The 24837-nt window shown below is 37.7% G+C and overlaps 1 protein-coding gene across 1 annotated transcript in view; it reads right to left on the bottom strand.

Moving 5' to 3' along the window:
* The window catches only part of LOC132556272 (potassium voltage-gated channel protein Shab-like), a 224527-nt gene that overhangs the window by 133609 nt on the left and 66081 nt on the right, over positions 1-24837 (bottom strand). Inside the window, exon 3 of the mRNA XM_060220664.1 lies at positions 6788-6829. Within this exon, the coding sequence (XP_060076647.1) occupies positions 6788-6829 (42 nt within the window). The remainder of the gene's footprint in view (positions 1-6787; positions 6830-24837) is intronic.

Here is a 24837-nt window from a genome sequence, read left to right on the forward strand (position 1 = left end):
TAAATATCAATATCAAGACATGTGCCAATGATTAAATATTAATATCAAGACGACACGTGTCAATGATTAAATATCAATATCAAGACATGTGTCACTGATTAAATATTAATATCAAGACGACACGTGTCAATTGTCAATATAAATATCAAGACGACACGTGTCAATGATCAATATGAATATCAAGACGACACGTGTCAATGTTCAATACAAATATCGTTATGACATGTGTCAATGATTAAATATTAATATCAAGACGACACATGTCAACTGTTCAGTATAGAAAACCCAGCACAACACGTGTAATTGGTTCAATATAAATATCAAGACGACACATGTCAACTGTTTAGTATAGAAGGTCTTGTTAAAGTTGACCTCTGAGCACGATTTGATCTGAATTCCTTAAGAAATGAAGTTGATGGTGTGAATAACTATGCGATGGAGATGAAACGGATTAGCCATTAGATATGTGCCTAATTTCATGCCCAATATAAGAGGTCCAATGGGTCTGTATTACTCACATACCTTCAACTTAAGTTTATTCTCGTAACTTTCATGTTCATCCCAAATGTAATAACTCTTCTATACAGTATACAGAATTTAAGTGAAATAATGAAAGTCGTTGGCTCCTGGTTATAAAAAAACGTTTATAACATTTTCGATTCATCTGACCTGAAAAGAGGGTCAAGATAATTAATTTCAAAATATGAACGTATACTTGATCTAAAACAGCTGAAGATGTGCCAGTGTCTGGATGGTGCTAACAGGTTTTCAGCAATTATCACAGATAGCTTGGTTTTTCTGAAATTTCGACCTTGAAACTTGCGTATCATCGTTGTCAGCCAAGATGCCACTGGTGTCTGCTACATACGGGGTTCCGTAGTCAAACAATCTGCTATCTTCACGACACTGACCAGAAGTGACAAACAGAGTATGACTGAGGTACAAAACACCAAGGTAGAATGATTTCTAACTAAACAGAAATAATGCTGTGTAGCTGGATGTGGTCGTTTGTCTACATGTATAAACAACAGGTTAGAGAAAGGACGCCAACATTTCTACTGAACACAAATTTCTTTAACGTCAGGATGGTAAAATGGACACTTACATTTACCAAAATCTGCGGGGATGTTAACATTCAGGTTAAACAAACGCTGAACTGACACTAAGAATAGACAGAAATTGGAAATACAGTTCAGATAGGAAGTCATTGAATATTGATATCTAGTCAAGACAAAAATGGACAGTAACACTCAAAACTAACAAAAATGGACGATAACACTCAAAACTGACAAAAATGGACGATAACACTCAAAACTGACAAAAATGGACGATAACACTCAAAACTGACAGAAATGGACGATAACACTCAAAACTGACAAAAACGGACGATAACACTCAAAACTGACAAAAATGGACGATAACACTCAAAACTGACAAAAACGGACGATAACACTCAAAACTGACAAAAACGGACGATAACACTCAAAACTGACAAAAACGGACGATAACACTCAAAGCTGACAAAAATGGACGATAAAACTCAAAACTGAAAAAAATGGACGATAACACTCAAAACTGACAAAAACGGACGACAAAAACGGACGATAACACTCAAAACTGACAAAAACGGACGATAACACTCAAAACTGATAACAAAAACAAAAATGGACGATAAACAAAACTGACAAAAATGGACGATCAAACGGACTGAAAAAAATGGACGATAAAACTCAAAACTGAAAAAAATGGACGATAACACTCAAAACTGACAAAAATGGACGATAACACTCAAAACTGACAAAAACGGACGATAACACTCAAAGCTGACACAAAAATGGACGATAACACTCAAAACTGACAAAAATGGACGATAACACTCAAAACTGAAAAAAATGAACGATAAATCTTAAAACAGACAAAAATGGACGATAACACTCAAAGCTGACAGAAAAAATTGGCAAAAATGGACGATAAATCTCAAAAATGACAAAAATAGACAACAACACTCAAAACTGACTCGAAATTGGTAAAAATTGCCATTAATGATAGACAGCCAGCAGTAGACGATATCGATTACATCGGACAAAGTTGAACAGAATTTCATTCGGACATCTGTAAATTGAAAGTTCAGACCCGTACAGCCTCAAAAATACATAGTACTGGCGTCATTTTCAAGGATTTTTATAGATTTTTTATTGATCGTTGGTAAATATAGCTCCAGACCCTGCCCGGAATTCGAGCAATTGTGATATTTGACTAACACAATCAAACACACACCGTGTAACTACTGATATCAAAGCTAAATACAGAAAAAACGTCCAACAGAAAGCAATTCATAATCGGATTTGCATGTAAACCCTTCATTTCTCCTCTACATGAAAGAAAACCAAAGCTCTGCCTACAGCGGCGGCAACACAAACTCATCAATGTATAAAACCGGCATTGATTTCTGTACAAGATAAATATGTACAGGGGAAGCTAGATTTTATACCGTGCAGTCATCTCGTTAAACAAGAAATTATAAAAATGATATGTCCAGAATCGCACTAAATTTCAATTTATTGTATCATTTGGGTTTGAAATTTCACCATTTCAAAGTCTGCTAGAATCCTAAATACAGAAACATTCTTGAGTCTAGTAAAGTCAAAACGCAAGTCCATAGCCGAAAAAAAGACGAGAGAAAACTGACCAGTCTGGGACCAGAACGTGTATTCAAGACTGCTTGTAATGCCCCAAACCTTTGCCCCCTCCCCCTTGATACGTTATGAATGATTTTCGTTTGATCAAACCTGACCACTGACTTGTATGTAGTCTCAAAGCATAAGCTCTCACGAACAGAACGATTCAAAGGAAAACATCTAGAATACCACAGTGTCAGCAAAAACGCCAGTCAGCAAGTTACCCTCCTCATCCAAAACATGTGAAAATACAGATACCGGTGTAATCCAGGTATAATGTTCCACAGGAGAGAGTTATACCTGTCTAATAGATCACCTGTACAGATACCGGTGTAATCCAGGTATAATGTTCCACAGGAGATATTTATACCTGTTTTATAGATCACCTGTACAGATACTGGTGTAATCAAGGAGATATTTATACCTGTTTTATAGATCACCTGTACAGATACTGGTGTAATCAAGGTATGATGTTCCACAGGAGATATTTATACCTGGCTTACAGATCACCTGTACAGATACCGGTGTAATCCAGGTATGATGTTCCACAGGAGAGAGTTATACCTGTCTAACAGATCACCTGTACAGATACCGGTGTAATCCACCTGTACAGATACCGTTGTAATCCAGGTATAATGTTCCACAGGAGATATTTATACCTGTCTTACAGATCACCTGTACAGATACCGGTGTAATCCAGGTATAATGTTCCACAGGAGAGAGTTATACCTGTCTAATAGATCACCTGTACAGATACCGGTGTAATCCAGGTATGATGTTCCACAGGAGAGAGTTATACCTGTCTAATAGATCACCTGTACAGATACCGGTGTAATCCAGGTATAATATTCCACAGGAGAGAGTTATACCTGTCTAATAGATCACCTGTACAGATACCGGTGTAATCCAGGTATGATGTTTCACAGGAGAGTTAAACCTGTCTAATAGATCACCTGTACAGATACCGGTGTAATCCAGGTATGATGTTCCACAGGAGATATTTATACCTGTCTAATAGATCACCTGTACAGATACCGGTGTAATCCATGTATAATGTTTCACAGGAGAGTTAAACCTGTCTAATAGATCACCTGTACAGATACCGGTGTAATCCAGGTATGATGTTCCACAGGAGAGAGTTATACCTGTCTAATAGATCACCTGTACAGATACCGGTGTAATCAAGGTATGATGTTCCACAGGAGAAAGTTATACCTGTCTAATAGATCACCTGTACAGATACCGGTGTAATCCAGGTATGATGTTCCACAGGAGAGAGTTATACCTGTCTAATAGATCACCTGTACAGATACCGTTGTAACCCAGGTATGATGCTCCACAGGAGAGAGTTATACCTGTCTAATAGATCACCTGTACAGATACCGGTGTAACGAAGTATGATGATGCAGAGACTGGAGTCATTTTGATGGAAGGGAGACAACTCTTACGATTTATGAATCCTCTTAATGATAAGATTTCGAGTTGTCTCCCTCGGCATGCTCTGCTACAAAATGAAGTTTGTGTAAAGTCGCTGATCACACTGTGTCTTCTACCTCTAACTTGGAATTTCTATCACAAGCAAAATAAGAATTTGTATACAGAATGAAGTCTCTTAGATACTTTTTCTACAGATAGTCGTCGGAGCAGTGTTCATGTCAGCACGAACTTTGTTTCATTATAAAAAAATCTTTGATATTATTATCAAAGATATTTGACTTCAGGCTAAAAACTTTTATTTAAATTAGTTTTCTCCGTGGACAAGTGAACAGTTTGTACAAAACATACACACCCTCTCTGACACATACACACTCACACACGCGCAGACACCACACACACATCTACATAAGCATAATCAGCCATTAACACCATCCCACAGTTTCAGTAAACACGTTCATTAGTCGTTTCATAGGAGTGTTCCCGATTTGCCCACTTTTTATATCAAAGAAATGTGTTGTTTTAGGAAGACTATAGAAAACCAATCACAGCCAATTTCAGATAACTATAGATTTCACCTGAGTTCATTTACCTGTGTTTTTACCTGTGTGAGCTATTACCTGAGATTCTACCTGTAGTCTACACTGCGTACTTTTCTTTACATTTTATTTTTTGTTATTTTATTACACACATTCTATAAGATAGCAAAAGCAGAAAGTTTATCATCACACATTACATGCATATAAATAAAATAAAACACAGTATTCTAAAGGATGTGTGACAGTCCAGCACATTGCACATTATCATGTGTAGTTTTGGGTAGATGTCTCGAAGTTGTACGGAAAGCAATCTCAGAGAAAATTCCGCAGAATGTATCAGCTGGGTAACTGCATGAACTACACTGTTTGATTATGATGAAGTCTGATTTCCCCCGCTTATAAATAATCATTGTGGCTTGGGATACCTGCTCATCATCAGCTTGCATTATCATAATGATTATGTGTGTACATGGAACAGTGTTCAATATCTGGTAACAGCACTATCATCGCCACTTCTGAGGTCATCTTCTAATTGTTGAGGTCGATGGCTTGGGTAATTAAATAATATAAGTATACTTACATTTAGAAAACATAAAATAATTTATATAGGTATAATAAAAAATTAATACTATTAATACCAAAGGATGTTTTGTTTAATTATACATAATGATTAATATCCTAAAATATTTCATCATCATCATCAATTTACTTAATATGGGGCCCTTAATATATACTTAATATATACTTAATATATATTCAAGTCAGACAAATTTATTAAAAATGTAAAACTTTAATTCTGATATAATATAATATAATGCTTTAGTGAATGTTAACCTCCTCTAATAAATGATAATGAATTAAAATAAACTGAAATTTATATATTTAAGAAAAAAAGTCTTTAATTTGTTAACATTTTCAATGACATATATATCAACATAAAGAAATAAAATGTAATGCTTTTCTATTTTATATATTTTAAAAAAAACTCAATAAAATAGCTATCATTTAATAGGCTAGATGGCACAGGTGACCATAGGTAAAATACAGGTTAAAAACACAGGTAAACACGGGTAAATTAATATGAACTAGACTATAATCCTTATCACAACATTCTTCTGCCCATGTTATTTTAAATAGTGAGCAAATCGGAATACAGCCGTTTCATAAAAGACAAAATTGGTATAGGGGAGACAACTCCGTTTTAAACATTAATAAAGAATATTACAGATGAACATCCAACCATGATTATTTTTCTGTAGGTTATAAGGGTATTAATGCATATATATACAAATACCTGATTCCAAAGGGTTGGGCCTGACCAACACAGTAAGCCCTTACCCAGTGCAATAAAAAAATAAGAGACACAACTGCATTCACTTAATAAAATGGGGAATTATGAGGTCACATTTTAGAAGGGATCATGTCTAAAATATTGCGTTGTTCCAAATCAGCAGAACGGAATTCGTCCAGACAGTAAGAATGTTAGTACAGACCTCCTCCAGACAGTAATAATGTCAGTACACACCTCGTCCAGACAGTTATAATGTCGGTAAAGACCTCATCCAGACAGTAATAATGTCAGTACAGACCTCGTCCAGACAGTTAAAATGTCAGTACACACCTCGTCCAGACAGTTATAATGTCAGTACACACCTCGTCCAGACAGTTATAAAGTCAGTACAGACCTCGTCCAGACATTTATAATGTCAGAACACACCTCGTCCAGATAATTATAATGTCAGTACACACCTCGTCCAGACAGTTATAATGTCAGTACACACCTCGTCCAGACAGTTATAATATCAGTACAGACCTCGTCCTGACAGTTATAATGTCAGTACAGACTCCAAGTGCTACACATTCACATTTTATTAGATCTTGCATTATCTTTACAGAAATACATATACAACCTGAATCTAGAAATACTTGATTTCTAGAACTTTTAACCTAAATATGTAAACATTTTATCTGAATTCAAAAAACCAGATTTAAAAATTGGATTCTTCTCTCGAACAAGTTTAAATGTTGTCACCATAACTGTCGACAGCATCAATCAGACCATATTGATGTTTGAGTGATATATAAAATGTAACACACTGTGTTGTATCTGGGGATGAGACTTAAAATACTACTTACTTGGAGTGTCCTGGCGGCGATACAACAGCTGTGGACATTCTCCTACAAGTAGAGAAAATGATATCATGTAAATTTCAATTTTAAAAACTGAAAAAAGACAGATAAAATAGATAAAGGTAGGGTTATTCATCTCTTAAGGTCAGATGTCTCTCTGACCGAGGTAGAGTAATTCACTTCCTAAATGTCATGTGTATCTTGCTGACCACAGTAAGTGACAATGCTATTTGAATATCACTGTCCAGAATTTACACGGTGACGTGAGTGAATCAGAGCTCCAGTGGGACGGAGTGAAGGTTACTTTCGAGCGTAACCTCGCTTGCCGTAGCAGACCTCAAATAACCAAGCTAGGCAATTAATACATCTCCACACGTTTTCAATAATGTTTATATTTGGCTTTGTACAGGCCAATCCATATTTGGTATACGATTTGCCGTCTTCCAGGCATTGGCCACTCTATAACGATGAGGCCGGGTCGCGTTATCCTGATAAATCCAATCACCATTGCCAAATTCCTTTGCAACAACAGGCCACAAGTTTTCGTCAAGTAAATCTATATACTTTTGTGAATTTATATTTCCATCAACTTCTACCAAAGTACCAACACCATTATATGAAATACGTCTCCAAAACACTACACTCAATCTTTTTGCCATTTGTGCTTAGTCTACGCTAGTTTTCCTCTACACCACTGAACTCGTCTTTGCCGGTTGACCTTTGAAACTGTGATGGACTTTCGAATTCGGCGGGTGTAAAATTCTCTGAACAGTTCTTGTACAAACAGGACAAGGGATTCAACTATTTAAAGTGTTGGTAATATCTTAAAGTCCGTCTCTCCTTCTTTTTCTAACAAGCCGATATAATCTGCGACAACCACGGTCACTCAAAAGTTTTGGTCTACCACTTCGATGGCGATTTTCCAAAGCTCCGGTTGTTTCAATTTTCTTGAAGATTCGTCCGACTGTGGATCGATGAATTCCTAATAAGTTTGCTATTTCAGAATTTTTATGTCCCTTGGCATGTAAATCCAGCAACACTTTCTTTTTGTCCGGTGTCAATTCATTGACACTTCGAGCCATCGTCTACTACTTCCGCGTCCAATGTAAACACAACATGACGTCACAAAATTCCGGTGTCAAGTAAAAATATACCCCCTGAAATTTGTTCTTGCTGAGTTTCATGCCGATAGTCAAATTATTTCTGTCCAAAAATCGCAAATGAAATGTACCAAAATATTTTTTGGAGGAAATCGGCCGTGTTTGTTGCAATACTTTTGTCACGTCACTGTACATGTATAATGACGATGAACTGAAAATCACAAAAACCATCTAATATGAGGGTCCAAACATCATGTTTTCAATATGAGGGATATGACATCGTGCTATCGAAACCAGGGGTCTAACATCAAGTGTCTGACATAAGAATTCTGACATTAGGGTTCCGATTCTGATACATGTCTCCAACATCAGGGTTCTGACATTAAGATTTTGACATCCGGAGTTCCGGCAAAAAAAACCAAAAAAACCCACCGACCTGTGGCCAGTACCTCGTCTATTGCCATAGTAACCATATCATATGTAATGCATGTGTGTAAGCTTTTTCAGTGCATGTATAAATACGGGTTTTGGCACATCCGCGGTTGGTTGTCTAGCACTTCTGACAGGGCGCTGTTGCATGTAATTTTCATGTTTTGGCGGAGACTCGCTAAAAGATAAAGCACTTCATGGATAGAGCTAAGTAACAAAACAGAGAGTAGTATGGAAAACAAAACAAAACAAAAAAATACAAACACATCAAAAAGGAGAAGTGATTTTATCTGTTCCCTCTGTATAGAGGTACAGATGCAGTGATATATCTGATCAGTCTCATCTTTCTCGTTTGAATATTGACAAGCACAATACAACATAACGAAAAACACCATTAAAAGATTTATGAGAGACAAGAGTTGTTTATATGGAACAATTGATAAAACACCACATTACAGAATCATTTTAAACTATCACAGTTCATAGTGTTGAATAATGAAAACAAATGGCTCGCCTACCGATAAATATAATACTGACGTCATCAAGGGATTTGGTACTCTGTTGAACACCGCTCTCATTCGATGAAACAGTGCAGCTTATTTTCATCGTTAAAATCATTAGAATTTACATTAATACGTGTAGCACTATCAAAACTATTTTTTCGTACATGTATATCGTCGTTCACTTGGCACTGAACGACTACACGGTTCTCACCCTTCACCTCAGTCACCACAGACAGACTTTTCGCACGCGCAACGCCGAAATCTTGTAAGAGCCATCCACTCAAAGGGCTCTCAAGAATATATTAAAATTTCTTGAAAATCAACAACCGCAAACCAGTGTAACACTTATCTGTCTCCTCTCAGTATAAACAACAACCGGAACAGGTGTCACATTTATCTGTCCCCTTTCTGTATAACTGATAACTACAGGTGTGGCGCTTACCTGCCCCTCTCTGTATAACTGATAACTACAGGTGTGGCGCTAACTTGCCCCTCTCTGTATAACTGATAACTACAGGTGTGGCGCTAACCTGCCCCTCTCTGAATAACTGATAACTACAGGTGTGGCGCTAACTTGCCCCTTTCTGTATAACTGATAACTACAGGTGTGGCGCTTACCTGCCCCTCTCTGTATAACTGATAACTACAGGTGTGGCGCTTACCTGCCCCTCTCTGTATAACTGATAACTACAGGTGTGGCGCTTACCTGCCCCTCTCTGTATAACTGATAACTACAGGTGTGGCGCTTACCTGCCCCTCTCTGTATAACCTGCCCCTCTCTGTATAACTGATAACTACAGGTGTGGCGCTTACCTGCCCCTCTCTGTATAACTGATAACTACAGGTGTGGCGCTTACCTGCCCCTCTCTGTATAACTGATAACTACAGGTGTGGCGCTTACCTGCCCCTCTCTGTATAACTGATAACTACAGGTATGGCGCTTACCTGCCCCTCTCTGTATAACTGATAACTACAGGTGTGGCGCTTACCTGCCCCTCTCTGTATAACTGATAACTACAGGTGTGGCGCTTACCTGCCCCTCTCTGTATAACTGATAACTACAGGTGTGGCGCTTACCTGCCCCTCTCTGTATAACTGATAACTACAGGTGTGGCGCTTACCTGCCCCTCTCTGTATAACTGATAACTACAGGTGTGGCGCTTACCTGCCCCTCTCTGTATAACTGATAACTACAGGTGTGGCGCTAACTTGCCCATTTCTGTATAACTGATAACTACAGGTGTGACGCTAACTTGCCCCTCTCTGTATAACTGATAACTACAGGTGTGGCGCTAACCTGCCCCTCTCTGTATAACTGATAACTACAAGTGTGGCGTTAACTTGTCCTTCTTTGTATAACTGATAACTACAGGTGTGGCGCTTACCTGCCCCTCTCTGTATAACTGATAACTACAGGTGTGACGCTAACTTGCCCCTCTCTGTATAACTGATAACTACAGGTGTGACGCTTACCTGCCCCTCTCTGTATAACTGACAACTACAAGTGTGACGCTAACTTGCCCCTCTCTGTATAACTGATAACTACAGGTGTGACGCTTACCTGCCCCTCTCTGTATAACTGATAACTACAGGTGTGGCGCGTACCAGCCACTCTCTGTATAACTGATAACTACAGGTGTGGCGCTTACCTGCTCCTCTTTGTATTACTGATAACTACAGGTGTGACACTTACTTGCCCCTCTCTGTATAACTGACAACTACAAGTGTGGCACTTACCTGCCCCTCTCTGTATAACTGATAACTACAGGTGTGGCGCGTACCAGCCACTCTCTGTATAACTGATAATTACAGGTGTGGCTCTTACCTGCTCCTCTTTATATTACTGATAACTAGAGGTGTGACGCGAATTTGCCCCTTTCTGTATAACTGATAACTACAGGTGTGACGCTAACTTACCCCTTTCTGTATAACTGATACTACAGGTGTGGTGTTAACTTGCCCCTTTCTGTATAACTGATAACTACATGTATAACTGATACTACAGGTGTGACGCTAACTTTCCCCTCTCTGTATAACTGATAACTACAGGTGTGGCGCTAACCTGCCCCTCTCTGTATAACTGATAACTACAGGTGTGACGCTAACTTTCCCCTCTCTGTATAACTGATAACTACAGGTGTGTCGCTAACCTGCCCCTCTCTGTATAACTGATAACTACAGGTGTGACACTTACTTGCCCCTCTCTGTATAACTGATAACTACATGTATAACTGATACTACAGGTGTGGCGTTTACTTGCCCCTCTCTGTATAACTGATAACTACAAGTGTGGCGTTAACTTACCCCTTCCTGTATAACTGATACTACAGGTGTGGCGTTAACTTGCCCCTTTCTGTATAACTGATAACTACAGGTGTGACGTTAACTTGCCCCTGTCTGTATAACTGATAACTACAGATGTGGTGTTAACTTGCCCCTGTCTGTATAACTGATAACTACAGGTGTGGTGTTAACTTACCCCTTTCTGTATAACTGATAACTGGAGTAGATGTGACATTCTCTACTTTTTACCTGTACATGATGTTTTTCCCTTCGTTCCTTGTCGACATTCTCTGATCACAATTATTACTACGTCAGTCCTGCAGTACATCCTACAGTATTGTGAGGTTCAAAGCATACACCCGTCAGAATATCCATCACGTTTAGTCATATCAAAACACATCTCCTGGCAACCGATAATTCAAAAACTGCAATCTGTTGCAATATATACATGTAGACCATGTGTTCCGGTAAGTCGATCGAAACATGTTCTGGTGTACCAAAGCGCCGTTAAAGTCGATATTTTTAAGAATAAGTTTAGATTTGGTAGATTTAACCTTCACAGTGACTTCACTGTGATGGAACTTAACATTCCGAAGATTCTGCTCCATCTATTGATTCCAAAACGACATGCGACTTAACAAAGCTGTATGATATATAGGTCAGATATTACACCCGTGAACAGTACTCCCAACACTATCTAACGGAACACCGATACATTCAAGAACAGAGATGACAAGGCATCAAAACTCAATAACTGCTTTACATACAACTATAGAGTAGAAATCTACACAGGGACGTTGGGAAATGACAGACCTACCCTGGGACAAAAGTTCCTATACTGGAACCTAACTATGATTAAGTAAGCAGGAGTTTACGGGTAGTCAATGAACAAGAATATTCAATATGTATGTATAATTTAGGCCCATCAATAAATTTAATCATGTATATAATACAAGGTTTATATTACTATCATCAGCGTACAGCAATGAGTCGAGGTCTTCAAACTTATAATGATAGTTTTAAGAATCTGTGTATACAAATGTTAATCAGATATCTTTGTAATTCTTATCCATACAAGTTTCAGATGTCTTTCTCCATATTATCGAGTCTAAAACTGTTTCAACTACATCTGATAATAAAACATTACAAAGTTATCCTTAATGGGTATGATTATTTCACTAGTTTGTAGGCCAATACTTAGACTTCTAAGGCAAAACAAAAGTAGGAAAAACCCGTCCCTAGATAGGGAACAGACAGTATCTCCCCAGATAGTACCTCCCTAGGTAGATAACAAACAGTACCTCCCTAGGTAGAGAACAGACAGTACCTCCCTAGATAGGGAACAGACAGTATCTCCCCAGATAGTACCTCCCTAGGTAGATAACAAACAGTACCTCCCTAGGTAGAGAACAGACAGTACCTCCCTAGATAGAGAACAGACAGTATCTCCCCAGACAGACCCTCCCTATATAGAGAACATGCCGTACCTCGCTAGGTAGAGAACAGACAGTACCTCCCTAGATAGAGAACAGACAGTATCTCCCTAGGTAGAGAACAGACAGTTCCTCCCTAGGTAGAGAACAGACCGTACCTCCCTAGATAGAGAACAGACAGTACCTCCCTAAGTAGAGAACAGACAGTACCTCGCTAGGTAGAGAACAGACAGTACCTCCCTAGATAGAGAACAGACAGTACCTCCCTAGATAGAGAACAGACAGTACCTCCATAGGTAGAGAACAGACCGTACCTCCCTAGATAGAGAACAGACCGTACCTCCCTAGATAGAGAACAGACAGTAACTCCCTAGGTAGAGAACAGACCGTACCTCCATAGATAGAGAACAGACAGTACCTCCCTAGGTAGAGAACAGACCGTACCTCCCTAAATAGAGAACAGACTGACCTCCCTAGATAGAGAACAGACAGTACCTCCCTAGGTAGAGAACAGACCGTACCTCCCTAGATAGAGAACAGACAGTACCTCCCTAGGTAGAGAACAGACCGTACCTCCCTAGATAGAGAACAGACAGTACCTCCCTAGGTAGAGAACAAACCGTACCTCCCTAGATAGAGAACAGACCGTACCTCCCTAGATAGAGAACAGACAGTACCTCCCTAGGTAGAGAACAGACCGTACCTCCCTAGGTAGAGAACAGACAGTACCTAACTTAGATGATAAACTATATCATACGAATGAGTTTAGTTAAAGAGGACACACCGTCACTCTTCACATTGTCCTTACGACGATTTCATCTGTTACTATACTGTCACGCCCTCTATATACATGTAGGACACACCGTCACTCTCCACATTGTCCTGACGACGATTGCCTTTATATATTGATGTCACGCCCTCTATATACATGTAGGACACACCGTCACTCTTCACATTGTCCTTACGACGATTTTCTCAATTACTGTGGCTGCCACGCCCACTAAGTATGAACCACCATCACTCTCAACATTGTCCACATTGTCCTAACGACGATTGCCTTTTTATATTGATGTCACGCCCTCTATATACATGTAGGACACACCGTCACTCTCCACATTGTCCTAACGACGATTTCTTCTGTTACTAGGCTGTCACGCCCTCTATATACATGTAGGACACACCGTCACCCTCCTCTTTGTCCTAACGACGTTTTTCTCAGTTACTGTGGCTGCCGTGCTCCTTTCTGCGTTTCACCCTGTATACCGCGCCCCGAGTTAGAATGACTGTTTGGCGATATTGAACCGGCAATGAACCGAGAATCATACGGTAGAGAATTAACGATGACAAACTATTACTGTCAAAAAATCAGCTTGAAATTATTTTGTCATGCAGAACAGAGGAATGATTCAAATCCACCACATCTCAGCTTTATCACTTCAAGAATATCTAACGGGGTGGCAAACTTCGACTTTCTATCAAGTTTGGCAAATTATTTATAAAGTTCTACACTCGCATGACCAATGAATATGTTTAATTATATTGCAGGTCACGAGACTATGTACTGTGCAATAATACCTTATGATTGAGAAAACAGCTTTGAACCGTCATGATATTGCGTGTGTTGTTATGATTGTTCTTTGCAGGAAGACATATTGCGTCTCCGGATATATGTCTTTTATAACGACTATAAATGACATAACAAGACGATTCCGCGGTTATCTTTATATTCTGTGCGCATTTTGATTAATTGTGATAATAACTTGATTTAAGCTAGAATAAATTACTAATTATCGACGGTGTAATTAAGGTTAGCAGTAATGTTGATGACAAGCTGTCGCCGACTCTATGCTCGCAATGATGACGTTGTATGATCTCGCGCAGGGTGTCATATATCGGACCGTAAATCACATTCCTTTCTGATTGATTTATACAGGGACATACAAATGTAATGATGTTTTAATCATATGTATATTCTGTGTTTGTCTCGGCTTGTATAAATTTGTAAACTCGCCTGATACAGTGTTGTATTGGAAGAACAACGCGCTTGTGGAATGTTTCTATCGTTTACTCAACTTTCCTGAAATGTCGAGTTTCTGAAACCTCATTTATCGGGAGGTTGATTAAGTCTTCGGATTGGTTGTATATATATCTCGAGGAACAGAGTCGATGTTGTTCGGATTACGATGAATGTATTCGTACCTTATACATACTATTTCCCGTATGAGGTCATCGAGAGGGCGAGAGTTTCTGTTTCTCTTTAAACTCGCATGTAATTCAGTATGTTGATGTAGGTAGCTACATCAAAGGTAATGAACGGGTCGGCGACGGTAACTTTCGTTATGACTTTTAATCTGAAAGAAAACAGCGGACGATATGGATATTTAGATATATACTGTGGAGCACAATTTGGTGATATTGTAAGGTTTTTATGTTCAAAGATACGGGCAATCAGGCGGACAAGCGTTTTGAATTCCATGTACATATTCAATAACTATGGAACAGTCGTATATATTTCATTAGTACTATCTACACACGTTGGCCCTGAGCCAGTACTTCACTGGGAACCAGACTACATCAGGCAACTGTTTGACGGTAGTTAGTTTTTTATACGTACTCAAATTAAGCAATTAAAAAGAACGTCATCAATCATCCATTTTATTGTTAACTTCTTCTTATCTACACATGCATTCTGTTATTGTAAAAATGTACTGATATATATTACAATAGCGTATGTTTTCTAGTCAGCCCATCTCTCACACTGTGCTGGAGGGACTGTATTGAGTATGATACATGGGGTGTCTCACTATGGTGTTAACAATATTTTTATCATATGCTCATAGTACTGAATTTCATAAAAATAACATAAATCGTAACTCCAATTTATAGAGAGCTCCTCTGGATGTCGTAATTGTTTCAACTTTAGATCCTACAGTCTCAAAAATCCTAAAATAACTTCATCGAGGGAAGCACGATTATTAAAAATAAATAAAAGCAAAATAGATATCGATACTTCAACTGAAAGGAAAATGAATAATTATTTCACATCTTTTATAAACAATATTGTCTGCAGACTCCTGTAGTAGTATTGTAATATTGTCTACAGCTCCCTGTAGTAGTATTGTAATATTGTCTACAGCTCCCTGTAGTAGTATTGTAATATTGTCTGCAGACTCCTGTAATAGTATTGTAATATTGTCTACAGCTCCCTGTAGTAGTATTGTAATATTGTCTACAGCTCCCTGTAGTAGTATTGTAATATTGTCTGCAGACTCATGTAGTAGTATTGTAATATTGTCTGCAGACTCCTGTAGTAGTATTGTAATATTGTCTGCAGACTCCTGTAGTAGTATTGTAATATTGTCTACAGCTCCGTGTAGTAGTATTGTAACATTGTCTACAGTTCCCTGTAGTAGTATTGTAATATTGTCTACAGCTTCCTGTAGTAGTATTGTAATATTGTCTACAGCTCCCTGTAGTAGTATTGTAATATTGTCTGCAGACTCCTGTAGTAGTATTGTAATATTGTCTACAGCTCCCTGTAGTAGTATTGTAATATTGTCTGCAGACTCCTGTAGTAGTATTGTAATATTGTCTGCAGACTCCTGTAGTAGTATTGTAATATTGTCTGCAGACTCCTGTAGTAGTATTGTAATATTGTCTGCAGACTCCTGTAGTAGTATTGTAATATTGTCTACAGCTCCCTGTAGTAGTATTGTAACATTGTCTACAGTTCCCTGTAGTAGTATTGTAATATTGTCTACAGCTCCCTGTAGTAGTATTGTAATATTGTCTACAGCTCCCTGTAGTAGTATTGTAATATTGTCTGCAGACTCCTGTAGTAGTATTGTAATATTGTCTGCAGACTCCTGTAGTAGTATTGTAATATTGTCTACAGCTCCCGGTAGTAGTATTGTAATATTGTCTACAGCTCCCGGTAGTAGTATTGTAATATTGTTTACAGCTCCCTGTAGTAGTATTGTAATATTGTCTACAGCTCCCTGTAGTAGTATTGTAATATTGTCTGCAGACTCCTGTAGTAGTATTGTAATATTGTCTGCAGACTCCTGTAGTAGTATTGTAATATTGTCTGTAGACTCCTGTAGTAGTATTGTAATATTGTCTACAGCTCCGTGTAGTAGTATTGTAACATTGTCTACAGTTCCCTGTAGTAGTATTGTAATATTGTCCACAGCTCCCTGTAGTAGTATTGTAATATTGTCTGCAGACTCCTGTAGTAGTATTGTAATATTGTCTGCAGACTCCTGTAGTAGTATTGTAATATTGTCTGCAGACTCCTGTAGTAGTATTGTAATATTGTCTGCAGACTCCTGTAGTAGTATTGTAATATTGTCTGCAGACTCCTGTAGTAGTATTGTAATATTGTCTACAGCTCCCTGTAGTAGTATTGTAACATTGTCTACAGTTCCCTGTAGTAGTATTGTAATATTGTCTACAGCTCCCTGTAGTAGTATTGTAATATTGTCTACAGCTCCCTGTAGTAGTATTGTAATATTGTCTGCAGACTCCTGTAGTAGTATTGTAATATTGTCTGCAGACTCCTGTAGTAGTATTGTAATATTGTCTACAGCTCCCGGTAGTAGTATTGTAATATTGTCTACAGCTCCCGGTAGTAGTATTGTAATATTGTTTACAGCTCCCTGTAGTAGTATTGTAATATTGTCTACAGCTCCCTGTAGTAGTATTGTAATATTGTCTGCAGACTCCTGTAGTAGTATTGTAATATTGTCTGCAGACTCCTGTAGTAGTATTGTAATATTGTCTGCAGACTCCTGTAGTAGTATTGTAATATTGTCTACAGCTCCGTGTAGTAGTATTGTAACATTGTCTACAGTTCCCTGTAGTAGTATTGTAATATTGTCTACAGCTCCGTGTAGTAGTATTGTAACATTGTCTACAGTTCCCTGTAGTAGTATTGTAATATTGTCTACAGCTCCCTGTAGTAGTATTGTAATATTGTCTACAGCTCCCTGTAGTAGTATTGTAATATTGTCTGCAGACTCCTGTAGTAGTATTGTAATATTGTCTGCAGACTCCTGTAGTAGTATTGTAATATTGTCTACAGCTCCCGGTAGTAGTATTGTAATATTGTCTACAGCTCCCGGTAGTAGTATTGTAATATTGTTTACAGCTCCCTGTAGTAGTATTGTAATATTGTCTACAGCTCCGTGTAGTAGTATTGTAATATTGTCTACAGCTCCCTGTAGTAGTATTGTAATATTGTCTACAGCTCCCGGTAGTAGTATTGTAATATTGTCTACAGCTCCCGGTAGTAGTATTGTAATATTGTCTACAGTTTCCTTCAGCTTTCAATGATTCGGCAGTAAAGACTTAACAGCCCATTGCCATATATCAGGTTGTGTCAGGATATCAAATTTCAGTTTGGTTGCTCTTCAAACGCGCCCTTCTGGATACCGTGTTTCTGTGACCCCAGAGTACAACAGAACGTTAAGTCACAGCAACAATTTTATAGCCGACAATTCTCTCTGATAGTAGTATATATTACAATGTTATAGCCGACAATTCTCTCTGATAGCAGTGTATATCAATGTTATAGCCGACAATTCTCTCTGATAGCAGTGTATATCAATGTTATAGCCGACAATTCTCTCTGATAGTAGTATATATTACAATGTTATAGCCGACAATTCTCTCTGATAGTAGTATATATTACAATGTTATAGCCGACAATTCTCTCTGATAGTAGTATATATTACAATGTTATAGCCGACAATTCTCTCTGATAGTAGTATATATTACAATGTTATAGCCGACAATTCTCTCTGATAGTAGTATATATTACAATGTTATAGTCGACAATTCTCTCTGATAGTAGTATATATTACAATGTTATAGCCGACAATTCTCTCTGATAGTAGTATATATTACAATGTTATAGCCGACAATTCTCTCTGATAGTAGTATATATTACAATGTTATAGCCGACAATTCTCTCTGATAGTAGTATATATTACAATGTTATAGCCGACAATTCTCTCTGATAGTAGTATATATTACAATGTTATAGCCGACAATTCTCTCTGATAGTAGTATATATTACAATGTTATAGCCGACAATTCTCTCTGATAGTAGTGTATATATCAATGTTATAGCCGACAATTCTCTCTGATAGTAGTGTATATATCAATGTTATAGCCGACAATTCTCTCTGATAGTAGTGTATATATCAATGTTATAGCCGACAATTCTCTCTGATAGTAGTGTATATTACAATGTTATAGCCGACAATTCTCTCTGATAGTAGTGTATATATCAATGTTATAGCCGACAATTCTCTCTGATAGTAGTGTATATATCAATGTTATAGCCGACAATTTTCTCTGATAGTAGTATATATTACAATGTTATAGTCGACAATTCTCTCTGATAGTAGTATATATTACAATGTTATAGCCGACAATTCTCTCTGATAGTAGTATATATTACAATGTTATAGTCGACAATTCTCTCTGATAGTAGTATATATTACAATGTTATAGCCGACAATTCTCTCTGATAGTAGTATATATTACAATGTTATAGCCGACAATTCTCTCTGATAGTAGTATATATTACAATGTTATAGCCGACAATTCTCTCTGATAGTAGTATATATTACAATGTTATAGCCGACAATTCTCTCTGATAGTAGTGTATATTACAATGTTATAGCCGACAATTCTCTCTGATAGTAGTATATATTACAATGTTATAGCCGACAATTATCTCTGATAGTAGTGTATATTACAATGTTATAGCCGACAATTTTCTCTGATAGTAGTGTATATTACAATGTTATAGCCGACAATTTTCTCTGATAGTAGTGTATATTACAATGTTATAGCCGACAATTCTCTCTGATAGTAGTGTATATATCAATGTTATAGCCGACAATTCTCTCTGATAGTAGTGTATATTACAATGTTATAGCCGACAATTCTCTCTGATAGTAGTATATATTACAATGTTATAGCCGACAATTCTCTCTGATAGTAGTATATATTACAATGTTATAGCCGACAATTATCTCTGATAGTAGTGTATATTACAATGTTATAGCCGACAATTCTCTCTGATAGCAGTGTATATTACAATGTTATAGCCGACAATTCTCTCTGATAGTAGTATATATTACAATGTTATAGCCGACAATTCTCTCTGATAGCAGTGTATATTACAATGTTATAGCCGACAATTCTCTCTGATAGTAGTATATATTACAATGTTATAGCCGACAATTCTCTCTGATAGTAGTGTATATTACAATGTTATAGCCGACAATTCTCTCTGATAGTAGTATATATTACAATGTTATAGCCGACAATTCTCTCTGATAGTAGTATATATTACAATGTTATAGCCGACAATTATCTCTGATAGTAGTATATATTACAATGTTATAGCCGACAATTCTCTCTGATAGTAGTATATATTACAATGTTATAGCCGACAATTCTCTCTGATAGTAGTATATATTACAATGTTATAGCCGACAATTCTCTCTGATAGTAGTATATATTACAATGTTATAGCCGACATTTCTCTCTGATAGTAGTATATATTACAATGTTATAGCCGACAATTATCTCTGATAGTAGTATATATTACAATGTTATAGCCGACAATTCTCTCTGATAGTAGTATATATTACAATGTTATAGCCGACAATTCTCTCTGATAGTAGATCGTTGGAAGTAGAGTAAATTACAAAGTCATAACTGGTATTGATCGTTGTAGCTCCTGGTAATATTTTTTTATTTTGGTCTCTAATGAGTGCTAACCTTTATAAATGACATTGATAAATCTGTTGATGAGGTGTTTGGAAATAACTCTCCTTGGTAACCGTAAAACAAAACAATTCAACGATATTGAAGCCATTTATGGAAAAGCCTTCAACATAAAAAACATGATGCTCTAGTAAAAACTAATTTAAAAGAAAATTTAAGTTCCAATTTCATTTTAGAACAAACATAGTCCTTACTAATCAGGAAGTGATGGTAGTTTATATTCAATGGTCGTTCCATGTGTAGGAGCCTCTCAAGATCTTCCTACACGTGTTGTTATGTGGAATGAAGAGATATTACCATGGTTACAAGCTAAAGACATTTTTATCCAACCTCTTGATGCAGAAATCCTGTAAAACGGGCTACTTGTCATTAGCGACAAAGACGATTGCTGCACTCAGATTTCCGGTCAGATCTCCGTCTCACCTGGTAAGTATTACAGGTAAAACCTATCGCTCAATCACTTTATTGATTTGTTACTATGGTTACAAGGAAAACCTTATATTCTAGTGAATGAAGGTAATATTGCTTTACTGGGTCAATTGAGGGACATCACAAACGGATCGCACATGATGTTCATTTCTGGGAAACCACGCATCAGAACTCTCTATAGAGTAGATAGTACTTTTGTTGTAAACCACGCACCAGACCTTATCTATAGAGTAGGTAGTACTTTTGTTGTAAACCACGCACCAGACCTTCTCTATAGAGTAGGTAGTACTTTTGTTGTAAACCACGCACCAGACCTTCTCTATAGAGTAGGTAGTACTTTTGTTGTAAACCACGCACCAGAACATTATAGAGTAGATAGTACTTTTGTTGTAAACCACGCACCAGAACTCTCTATAGAGTAGATAGTATTTTTGTTGTAAACCACGCACCAGAACTCTCTATAGAGTAGATAGTACTTTTGTTGTAAACCACGCACCAGACCTTCTCTATAGAGTAGATAGTACTTTTGTTGTAAACCACGCACCAGACCTTCTCCATAGAACAGATAGTACTTTTGTTGTAAACCACGCACCAGACCTTCTCCATAGAGTAGATAGTACTTTTGTTGTAAACCACGCACCAGACCTTCTCTATAGAGTAGGTAGTACTTTTGTTGTAAACCACGCACCAGACCTTCTCTATAGAGTAGGTAGTACTTTTGTTGTAAACCACGCACCAGACCTTCTCTATAGAGTAGATAGTACTTTTGTTGTAAACCACGCACTAGGGTTCTCTCAATAGAGTAGATAGTACTTTTGTTGTAAACCACGCACCAGAACTCTCTATAGAGTAGGTAGTACTTTTGTTGTAAACCACGCACCAGAACTTCTCTATAGAGTAGATAGTACTTTTGTTGTAAACCACGCACCAGACCTTCTCTATAGAGTAGATAGTACTTTTGTTGTAAACCACGCACTAGGGTTCTCTCAATAGAGTAGATAGTACTTTTGTTGTAAACCACGCACCAGACCTTCTCTATAGAGTAGATAGTACTTTTGTTGTAAACCACGCACTAGGGTTCTCTCAATAGAGTAGATAGTACTTTTGTTGTAAACCACGCACCAGACCTTCTCTATAGAGTAGATAGTACTTTTGTTGTAAACCACGCACCAGACCTTCTCTATAGAGTAGGTAGTACTTTTGTTGTAAACCACGCACTAGGGTTCTCTCTATAGAGTAGGTAGTACTTTTGTTGTAAACCACGCACCAGAACTCTCTATAGAGTAGATAGTACTTTTGTTGTAAACCACGCACCAGACCTTCTCTATAGAGTAGATAGTACTTTTGTTGTAAACCACGCACTAGGGTTCTCTCAATAGAGTAGATAGTACTTTTGTTGTAAACCACGCACTAGAGTTCTCTCAATAGAGTAGATATGCTGTATATATGTCAGTTTGACCTTTCTGAAATGTGACGGATTTTTCTTTACGTTGATAATAAATATATCATTCTGATACGATATGCAAACCTTTCATTACATGTATAGTGTACAAATCATTTTCTTCTAAAAACACATAATTAGGTAGCGGCATACCTTGATAAGAAAGTGTTACCATGTGTTGTGTGGGTTTTATATGTTCTCTACCGCTAACATGAAATGAAAACTCATTCAGAAACTTCCCAATAAGAACAAGATTCAGGCCAGTATCTTTTTCATACTGTTCTCATGTATGGGTTAATTATGTGGGCTTATTGATGGGTTGTGAGCCTCATATTTAACGGTTTGACTTTTGGCGGACATATTGCATTATTTTCCAACATAATCCCCTTCAGTATCTATACACTTTTGCCAGCAATGTTTAAGAGCCTCGATGCCACTTTTAAAGAAATCCTTTTGTTGACCATCCTAAAATCCTCCACTGCATGTATGATGTCATGTATGAAGGTCTAGAAAAGGTAACGAGGGTCTATAAAAAGTGACGAGGGTCTAGAAAAGGATATTGTATACTCTGTTCGGATTCAACTTTACAATAGATCTATTTAAGTCAGAACAAGTTTTAAACCATTTCACAACAAATTCAAACGCATCGCACAAAGACTTGACTTATGTAGAGAAAACTGGTTATATGTGCGTTTGAATATGAAATTGTGGAGATAACGACCATTTTCCAAAAAGAATTTTGAAACTGGAAACAGATAAGTATGGTAGGTTGGCAAAATCAGCTTACATGTGCACTTGTCAACACGACGTTTTTGACGCCAAAGTTTAGATTTCCAAGCGCGTTCACGAATTTCAAGAACAAGCGCTAAAAATACTGACGTACAGTAATGTTTGAATACATTTTCTTGTGTGCGTTATTTCAATATTTTATAGCAGCATGGCAACCAAATGCTTTTCGGAAACCTCAACTACTTATCGTTTCTCACACGCGCGGTCCAATTCATAGAGCACTGCAGTTCGGTTAGAGTTCGCTGAAAGATATTGCCTTCCGATCGCTAAGATATGACATCGTCAATGCTTACTTTCAGAGGTCAAAATTTCGGTCGGCCTTACATTGGTCATACCACTGGAGCAGGCAATTGTGTATATATAACTCAGATTCCTTGGGCGGACGACAACCTCATTACAATATAGATAGCCTGATAATTGTACCTTAAATATCCACACTGTTCATTTCCATGGTAAATAAGCACAGCGGTGTGAAATAGCCGGTTCGCTTGGAAGTCTGTAGCCTCATATTGCAAGCAATGAGAAACATTATTACAGTATATACAAAGATAAACATAATTGACCCGGATGTACAATTCAGAAGACAGTGAATTATAAGTAATTTCCTGGGACAATGATCATTCTCTAGCCTCTATGGCGTACCGCCTACTGTCGTAACACGTTTAATGGCTATTAGGTCATCTGACACCAAGTGTCATGGCGACCAATTGCGATCGCCCTTTGTCCAACGTCATGTGTCCGTAAAGTTTTAGCATTTTCGACTTCTTCTCAAAAACGTCCAGACCGATTTCATGGAAAATTTGCAGGAACCTTCCTTGGCCAAAGATGGACCCAAATAGTGAGCTTATATAGTTCCCAACCCTCAAGGACCTGAGGGTCAGGACAAGAAGGGGTCATATTGACTGAAAATTCAAAATTCTTCTCCACAACACCCAACTATGGTAAAATCATATGCTCTTCATGGATATAAGGACATTAAGGTGCTTTACCGAAATTGTGGATTGCATAACCCAAGGGTCTCACCTTGCTCCCTGCGAGGGGGTAAATTTTACTACAGTTTTGATAGGAAAAGTACATTTTTCGAGTATCATTTGTTTCATTCCCAATGGATATGTTACAGACTTAGTTAGAATTATTGGCAAAGAATGACGAGAAATTGGATTTTTGAGAATAACGTTGTTTATGTTCAGTTGAAGAATTATAGATACAAAACGACAGTTTTGGTGGTATGCATGTATTAACACTGGCTCAGACCCCAAGAGCTTAAACCATATCACTTAAGTCTTACTATCACCGACGTCACAAATTCCTCATGGTGACACTTGAAAGCTACTTATCCTATAATCTTTATACTCAATATTGCTTACCTCAGGTGACCGTAAGGGTTGCTAGGCCTGTTGGTTAGATTTCTGTATGTAACGAGTGTTGAAAGTGTCGTTATATTGATATACAATAAAAGGATCGATTACGGTGTGATTAACATCATTTTTGTAGTTATCATACTAGCATGGGTATTGATATTCTCAAGTTCTCGATGTTTAATCCAAATTAACATCGACAGAATTATATATGGTTTGATATTTAAGTGTTTGGATTAAACCACTCTATATGCTTCACCACACACTGTATCTCCCTTCGGTACTAATTTTATTCTTTTTGCGTGTTTTTTTGTGGGGTGGGGTGGGGTGGGGGCTTTTGTTTCATTCTGTGCGTGACGTACTCTCACATCGCTATCGGTAGGCGTGACGTACTCTCACATCGCTATCGGTAAGCGTGACGTACTCTCACATCGCTATCGGTAGACGTGACGTACTCTCACATCGCTATCGGTAAGCGTGACGTA

The sequence above is a fragment of the Ylistrum balloti genome, unplaced genomic scaffold, assembly GCF_031769215.1.
Source record: "Ylistrum balloti isolate Yb309-2 unplaced genomic scaffold, AGI_CSIRO_Ybal_v1 Utg369650, whole genome shotgun sequence".
Classification (NCBI taxonomy): Eukaryota; Metazoa; Mollusca; class Bivalvia; order Pectinida; family Pectinidae; genus Ylistrum; species Ylistrum balloti.